We start from the raw sequence: 8,983 nt of genomic DNA on the forward strand, positions 1-8,983 counted from the left end.
TTCACTGTGGGAACAGGTAGGACTGAAGGATTTATTGAAGACAACAAGACAGTCCTTTGATTTAAATTTGAATGCTCGGTATGAGAAAAACAAAGATATGCACGTAATCCCACTTCCTTTAGCAACAGTGCATGAAGCACTTAATAAATACATCATTTTCTTCAACAAGTATTTTGAGAGAGGAAGAAACACTGCTTTAGATTTTCTCACAAAGTCTTATAATGAAGCCAAAACAAAATTTGACAAATACAAAATACAGACATCACTGAACAAACTACCGCGGACCTTCAGGATTCCAGGATACACCATTCCAATTGTGAATATTGAGGTTTCTCCTTTTACTGCTGAGATGCCAGCCTTTGGTTACATGCTCCCAAAAGAAATAAGCACAACAGGATTCACAGTCCCATTTATTGGCTTTTCAGTACCATCTTACACACTAGTCTTACCTTCTCTGGAGCTTCCAGTCCTTCATGTCCCACAGGATTTACGCACTCTAAAGCTTCCTAGATTCAGAATCAATAGCCCATCAAACCACATCTTAATTTCTGCTATGGGAAACATTACTTATGACTTCTCATTTAAATCCAGTGTGATCACTTTAACTGTAAATGCTGGGCTGTTCAATCAGTCAGATATTGCTGGGCAACTCAGTGTCTCATCCTCTTCTGTCATTGACGCACTGCAATTTAAGCTGGATGGTTCAACAAGTTTGACAAGAAAAAGGGGGTTGAAGCTGGCCACAGCATTGTCCCTGAATAATAACAAATTTCTAGGAGGAAATCATGACAGCACTGTTAGTCTTACAAAGAGGAACATGGAAGCTTCAGTGGCAACGAATGTAGAAATCAACACACCAATTTTAAAAATTAATTTCAGCCAAGAACTTTCTGGAAATACTAAGTCTAAACCCACTCTTTCAGCTAAAATTAATGTATGATTTTAATACTCTTAAATACGGCACCAGTGTTAAGGGAGGAATTGCTCACAAACTTGCTTTAGAGAGCCTTACATCTTACATATCAGTAGAAACTTCTACAACTGGGGATATTGATGGAGTATTGTACACTGGAAATGCATTTTCTGGAAGTCTAGACCATGAGGCAAACACCTATCTGAATGCTAATGGAGCTCGGTCAACGCTCAAGCTTGAGGCCCACTCCAAAGCAGATGGACTGTGGAACAGTGAAATGAAAGAAATACTTGCAGTTGAAGCATCTATCCATCGTGTTTATGCAGTCTGGGAGCACAATGGGAAGAACTATGCACGATACACACCTCTTTTCACAACAACAGGGGCTCAGACATGCAAAGCAGCCTTAGAACTGGTTCCTTGGAGCATATCAGCAGATCTTCAGATTCAAGCTACTCAGCCAAATTCCTTCCTGGACACAGCCACAATTAATCAAGTTGTTGTAATGAAAATCACTGCTTCAAACCAGAAAGTTGGCTGGAAGGGTGAAGGCCAAATTCAGTCATTATCTCTCAGTCATGATATGCAGTTATCCAATGAAAAATCAAAGGCAAAGTTTGATATTTCTGGATCTTTGGAAGGATACATGGACTTCCTCAAACACATAAAGTGTCCCATTGCTGAGAAGAGCTTATGGGATATCTTGAAGTTGGATGTCACTACCAGTGCTGATAGAAAACAGTACTTAAATGGTTCAGCATCCCTTGTGTACACGAAGAGTGACAATGGTTACGTTTTCCCCATACCTGTGAATAAGCTGACTGATGGCTTCACTTTCAGTATTCCTGAGATACATCTAAAGGCTCCAAGCCCTGTTCTCAGCACTCCAGAGTTCAGAGTTCCTTTCACCACTCTCCAGGTCCCAGCGTACACCATTGACTTACGCAACATAAAAATTCCACAGACACTAAATATAATGCCATTTGATGTCAATTTACCCACACTGCCAAAACTAAGATTCCCCAAAGTGGACATAGGAGCCAATTATATTACATTAGAAGAATATAAAATACCATATTTTGAGGTGACAATACCTGAATACCAAATAACTGTATCTCAATTCACTCTTCCAAAAAGTATTTCTTTTGACAGTTTCCATGTAGATCTGGATGAAGTAGCTAATAAGATTGCAGATTTTGATCTGCCTACAATTACAATTCCTGAACAGAAAATTGAGATCCCCCCTCTCAAAATATCTGTACCTGCTGGAATTTACATCCCATCATTTGGTGCCTTGACTGGATCTTTCAAAGTTGCTTCCCCCTTGTACAATGTCAGCTGGAGAACAGACTTAGCAAACAAAAAGGACTCTTTTGAACAGTCCATTGATTCTACCTGCAGCTCAACATTGCAGTTCCTGGAATATGACTTGAATGGTAAGACACTGAAATTCTATATGTCAAAATTCTTGGGGAAATATTGTATACTATTTTTTTACAGATTTTTTTCCAGGACTTCGAATATGAAGGTGTTGCTGTCTATTTAGCATTGACATTAGATTATCCTTTTTTTATCATCATCAACATTTTTTCATAAATTATTATCAGAGTCTCAGCCAGTCATCTTGAAGGCTAATGACTAGAAATATGTATGGCATACTGTGAAAAAAAATTGAAAAGATCTCTTTTCTGTGTAGCAATTTCTTACTTTAAATTATGAAGAACATAACATTGGCCCATTACTTATGATAATACATGTAAAAGAAAGAAGGCAGGCAGATTCAGTTCAGGTATAGAAATACCTATCTTTTTCCTTTAGGAATTAAGCATATTTGATTTCAAAAAATATTTCAATTCAGAAAACTCTGGATTCCCATAAAGCACTGAGTTCTAGACTTTATAATAATACTAAAAATATACATCAGAATAAAATTCTAAACTCACAAGAAGTTAGAATCCCCATTTATGATCTGCCTCATTGCAAAATTTATATCCATGTTGTTCTAAATATAGAGGAAAACTGAATCTTAAAATACTCCAGTTGAATAAATATTTTCATATCTTTTTATTTGGAATATAATGGGCATTCATTTTCTTGATGCATAATTTTACATAGTACTGAAACACCCTACAACTGGCTGTCTAACACAACTAGATATGGTTTTTGCATTGTTTGCTGGTAAGCTCCAGAAATACATACATTTGAAATATTTTTCACAGTTGTTTCAAACTACAAATATGAAGAAGGCATGTTTGTTATGAAGACAACTGGCAGCTTTTCACATCGTGACTTGAGTGCAAACTACAAGGAAGATCTTACTGTTTCGGGAATAAGGTAAAGATTTGCCCTAATAATATAATTTATAATAGGCAAAATTTCCAATGGTGTAGTGTTGCTTTGATCTCTAAGTGCCCCAGAGTACTTTGCTGTAATTAATAAGAGCCTATGTACCTACCCTGTCATTATCAGCTGTGCCTTTTTACCTCTCGAGACAGCTGGAAAGCTGTTCTCTCTCAGCATTTCTAGAATAGCTTTTCTCAGCAGCTCCATTTCAGAAAACTGCTGAGATATAAACACAGTATTTTATAATCAGAGCAGTTCTAGATCTCACCATCAACACAGTTGTTTTGGGATTTTTTTTCGACTTTTCCACTGAATCCCTCTGTCACCACATGCCATTAAAGAGTAATTTTTATTCACAAGTACCAGTACTAGGGATTACAGAGTTGGCCGTCTAACTGCCTGTTTTGATCTGCAAGTGTTGTGTTGATGTATCCAAGGGTTGGAAGTCTGTGAAGGCAAGTATGAATGCAAATAAAAAATATTGCTTATACTTGTGTCTGTGGAAAAAATTGCAGTCAGCTTGTAGAAGTCATTAGAGAGATGACAGCAGTACAGCTACAGGTTTTGTTTTGCTGCCCCAATTTAATTAAAATTCTCAACAGAGCTCAATATAGGTTTATCTAAAACAGGAAAATTGGGGTGACATGAAGTTTTGAGTGTGTTAGCTAAATCCTAAGAAATGTGGATAGTAAAACCCTACCTTTTCTTTTGATGACAAGGGCATTGTTTACATACAGTATCTATATAAATAATAGGTAGTATTCTATTTAGATATACTGCATTGGGCTTGTGCTTTGTGCATTCCTTCATAGCTGTGTTTCCACTGTTACAGAGTCACGGACAACACTGCATCACTAGACATTATCAGCCCAACTTTTACAGATATTCATATACGTTATCAAGAGACTGACAGAAGCTTATTTGGCTCAGTGTCATCACCCTCTGCTGGGACCATGGGCTATCGCATTGAAATGGACACTGACATTCTCTCGGCAAAAGTTTATTACCGAATTCGGGTAAGCTTGATACGAGCAAAAAAAGCAAAAAGACTGGGTGTGGTCAGAGGAAAAGTTCCCTTTTAAAGTTTGTGTGTGTTTATGTTAAGATATAAATCAACTACCCTTTGACAAAGAAAAAGTATATTATCAGTAATTTAAATTTTTGCTTCCTACTCTAACCCTTCCAATACTAAAAGTACAATCTGTGTGAAGAAGCTGTTTCAGCTCTTCCACACAGTTAATTTTGACTTTACCTATGATCAAGAAAACACACCAACTGAAAGTGAAGAAAGAACAAAGCCAGTTTTAGATAAGCCGCCCATCAGGTTTAATGTATACCCATCAGCCTACTTATAATTACTACAAAAGTGTCCATTGTAGCAATCAGACCACTGGAAGAGGTCTGACCATCTATACAGTGTCTTTTTTAATCCATTAATATATCAGAATACATTATGAGAATTAAAAACTTTACTAGATTTTCTAACAAATCTTCGTATTATTGTTGACATAGTACAATAATTTCAAACTTAAAATCTTACCTTCCAAGATGATGTACTAATTTAGGAATCACAAGCAACTTATAATTCACTATTTACTACTGAAAACTGGAAAATTTGTTTAAATAGATTCTTATTCAGGGATCTTTAATTACTCTGAGTGTAATTACTTATTCAGGGATCTTTAATTACTTTGAATTGTGTAATTGATTTAAGTGATTAGGAAATGAAATCCTTTAATATTTTCATATGAAGAAAATTATTTTTGAATTCACATTAAATTATTTCAAGAATGAGTAGAAGGCTCACTTTCCCAAGTAATTCACGTGCCTTATGAGACATCATAGGTATTTAATACAAAGGAAGGAAAAATATTATTTGCAGTCAAAATTTTAAAAAGACCAGACTAAGTTATGTTTTAGTTCTTCTGTTTGAAGAGGCACAAACTAGCTTAGTGCAGTATAATTTCATTCAAAATAACCTTTCAAAATGAGAGAAAATATACAGTAGACAAAAAATTGTAGTGTATTTGTCCTAATATATAATAAAATTAAAGATGCAAAATGAGAATATTGAAATACACTCATAAATAATATGAGGATTGTTTTATATACAATCTACCTTTTTCTTATCCTGTTCTATATTTTCAGTCTGCTCCTCAGAAGGACATTGACATATTAAAAAGTGAGATATCCTTCAAGAAACCTGAGTTGATTCAAATGAAATTCAACTGGAAAGAGGATGCTGCCAAAGACTTGCTGTTGGGTCTAAAAGACAAAGTACCAAAAATGACAAATGCAATCTATAAGTATGTTAATCGGTATCATAAAGAGCATATGGGACTGGAAATTAGTGCTGCCACCTTAAAGATGAAGAATATCATGCAGAATAATGCTGACAAAGCATACACCTTTGCTGCAAAAAAATTAGATCAAATAGATGCTCAGCTTCGTACAGCTGCCAATGAGGCCTCTGACAAATATCAGGAGATGAAGGTCAAAGGTAAACAGCTATATCAAAAAGCAGCAGACCAAGCTGAACAGTTTGACTATCAAAGAATAAAAGCAAAGCTTTTGGATGCTACAATTGACATAATAGAAGAGTATCACAAGAGAATAAAACACCTAATTGACTCAGCCATTGAATTCCTGAAGACCACAAAATTCCAGGTCCCTGGGCTGTCTGAAAAGTACACTGGTGAAGAAATATACCTTATGACTACAGAGAAGGTAGCAAAAAATGCTGATTTATGCCTTTCAAAACTTCAGGAGTACTTTGATGCCTTGATTGCAGCTATCAATGAGCTGGAAGTCAGAGTTCCTGCTTCTGAAACAATTCTTAGAGGTCGCAATGTACTTGATCAAATTAAAGAAATGTTGAAACGTTTGCAGGAAAAGATCAGGCAAACATTTGCTACTCTCCAAGAAGCTGACTTTGCAGGACGGCTTAAGCAACTGAAACAAGTAGTGCAACAAGTTTTTCAGAAGGTAGAAGAAATGGTTAGGAGCTTGCAATCCAAAAATTTTGAAGACATCAAAGTCCAAACGCAACAGCTGTACAAAGATGCAATGGCTTCAGACTATGCACAGAAACTGAGATCCTTGGCAGAAGATGTTAAAAAATACATTTCTCAATTTAAAGATTTTAGCCAGAAGACATTCCAGGACCTTTCAGAAAAACTGCACCAGCTGCTTCTCTACATAAAGGCATTGCGAGAGGAATACTTTGATCCAACTACACTTGGATGGTCAGTGAAATACTATGAGGTGGAAGACAAGGTACTAGGATGGCTGAAGAACCTAATAGACACACTAGTGGATTGGCACAAGAAGTATGTTGGAGATCTTGCTGACTCGGTTACACACCTGACAGACCAAGTAAGAGAACTGGTGGAAAAATACAGCCAGGAATATTACGACCTTATATCTGATATTGAAGGAAAAGGAAAACAGAAGGTCATGGAGCTCTCATCTGCTGCTCGGGAAAAAATCCGATATTGGTCTGCAGTTGCTAAGAGGAAAATCGATGAACATAACAAGCAAGTCAAAGAAAAACTCCAGGAGATATATGGGCAGCTTAGTCAATCCCAAGAAAAGATAATCAGTGAGGCCAACAGGTTAATTGATCTAACCATAGAAAATTACACTGCATTCCTGCAATATATTTCAGAGCTTCTTCGCTGGTTTGAGCAAATAACAGCTGAGAGCATAAAGCCGTATATAGCTGTTCGTCAAGGAGAGCTTAGACTAGATGTACCCAAGCCATTTGACTGGCAGTCCATTTACCAAATGCCACAAAAAAGCAGAGAGGCACTCAGAAACAAAGTGGAACTAACACGCACACTGATTCAGCAAGGCATTGAGCAAGGCTCGAGGAAATGGGAAGAAATGCAAAGATTCATTGATGAACAACTTGCCACTGAGCAACTGAGTCTTCAGCAGATTGTGGAAAATATACAGCAGCGCATGAAGACTTGAATGGACATGCAGAAGAGGAGAAGTAATAAGTTTGTACCACAATGTATTTAAAAATAACAGCAATCAGTATACTGGAGCTTCAGGTAGATACTGTTTGAATATGAATTTGTAAATGAAAACTGAATAATCTACACTAGGTTATTTTAATAAGCTTAATAAGCCAATAAATGAGTTCTTTATTACATTTTTGTGTCATTCATTACAGCTACTTTTACTTGGACCGTAGGGCTTAGTCCAACAATTGTCAAGGTCAATGGGAAGTCTTTGCTTTGATTTCACTGTATGTTGGATCAAGCCAATAATGTGCAATACATATTGTAAATAGTCACAAAAGCTATGAAATACATAGAATAAACAGGTTTTAAAGTAAAGGTCACATTCACAAGCCAGTTGAAGAACAACTTGGAAATACATCTATTTCCTGGCATAGACATACTTTAATAGATAAGTTTGGGAGAAAAAGAAGACAAAAACAGCATGTACAAAAAAATGAAAATAACATCAAAAAGTGAAACATAATATATAAATATATATAGAATTCTGAATCCTAGAAAACTGCAGATAATAATACCAATGTTCTGTTACGAATAATAAATATCAGTTTTCAGAAAACTATGCCAAGAATTTTAGATTGGTTTTCTTTCCACTGGCTACTTTATGATTCAGAAATACAGGGTTTTCTTACCTGTTTCCCCATGATATTTCTGGTTTCACATCAAATGGTCTAACTTCTACTTATAACGACTTTAGTTATCTGTCAAAGTTTCACTGACATCACTGGATATAATAGGAGAAAAAAGTTTTCCCCTCAGTCCCCTAGGCTGAGGCTTAGACCTCATTTAAATGAATTCCCAATTTAAACATGAATTTAAATAATGTTGAAGAATTCTCTCACAAAGTCAGACTGCTTTTGAGTGGAAAATGTGTGGACCTGTTATGGTTTATTTTCAACTGTTGGAATACTATATAGACAGTCCTTGAGCAGGTCATGCTCAGGCTGAAATAATGTTGCCTCTTTGGGAATAAACTCTTTAACAAACAACATTAGAAATTTTGTGTATGTGTGTTTTGATACAATTAGTTCACTCTGTGACATGGTTGTTGCTTGTTTGTTAAAGGGAGAGAGAGTCTCTCCTCTGTTTGTCTGCAGCCATGACCTTTTACAGTCTAGTTTCATAGAATCATAGAATCATGGAATCACAGAATGGTTTGGGTCAGAAGGGACCTTCAAGATCATCTAGTTCCAACCCCCCTGCCATCAGCAGGGACACCTTCCACTAGACCAGGTTGCTCAAAGCCTCATCCAGCCTGGCCTTGAAGACTTCCAGGGAGGGGGCATCCACAGGTTCTCTGGGCAACCTGTTCCAGTGTCTGACCACCCTCACAGGAAAGAATTTCTTTCCTCCCCAGCTTTCTTGCAGGCCCCTTCAGGTATTGGAAGGTCACCCCTAAGCCTTCTCTTTTCCAGGCTGAACAGCCCCAACTTTCTCAGCCTGTCCTCACAGGAGAGGTGCTCCAGCCCTCGGATCATCCTGGTGGCCTCCTCTGGACTTGTTCTAACTGGTCCATGTCTCTCTTGTGTTGGGGGCTCCAGAACTGAACACAGTACTCCAGGTGGGGCCTTATGAGAGCAGAGTAGAGGGGGAGAATCATATCCCTCGACCTACTGGTCACACTTCTCTTGATGCAGCCCAGGATATGGTTGGCCTTCTGGGTGCAAGTGCCAGCTCATGTTGAGCTTCTTGTCCACCA

General features: G+C 37.2%; 1 protein-coding gene across 1 annotated transcript in view; it reads left to right on the forward strand.

The window, feature by feature from the left end:
• LOC104522665 (apolipoprotein B-100-like) overlaps positions 1 to 7,712 on the forward strand; it is a 36,923-nt gene extending 29,211 nt beyond the window's left edge. Inside the window, 5 exon segments of the mRNA XM_010165018.2 lie at positions 1 to 921; positions 923 to 2,349; positions 3,133 to 3,247; positions 4,089 to 4,272; positions 5,405 to 7,712. The exon segment at positions 1 to 921 is cut by the window's left edge and continues 31 nt beyond it. Coding sequence (XP_010163320.1) covers positions 1 to 921; positions 923 to 2,349; positions 3,133 to 3,247; positions 4,089 to 4,272; positions 5,405 to 7,231 — 4,474 coding nt within the window. The 3' untranslated portion in view covers positions 7,232 to 7,712.
• Positions 7,713 to 8,983: the final 1,271 nt, after the last annotated feature.

The sequence above is a fragment of the Antrostomus carolinensis genome, unplaced genomic scaffold, assembly GCF_000700745.2.
Source record: "Antrostomus carolinensis isolate BGI_N321 unplaced genomic scaffold, ASM70074v2 scaffold20293, whole genome shotgun sequence".
Lineage (NCBI taxonomy): Eukaryota > Metazoa > Chordata > Aves > Caprimulgiformes > Caprimulgidae > Antrostomus > Antrostomus carolinensis.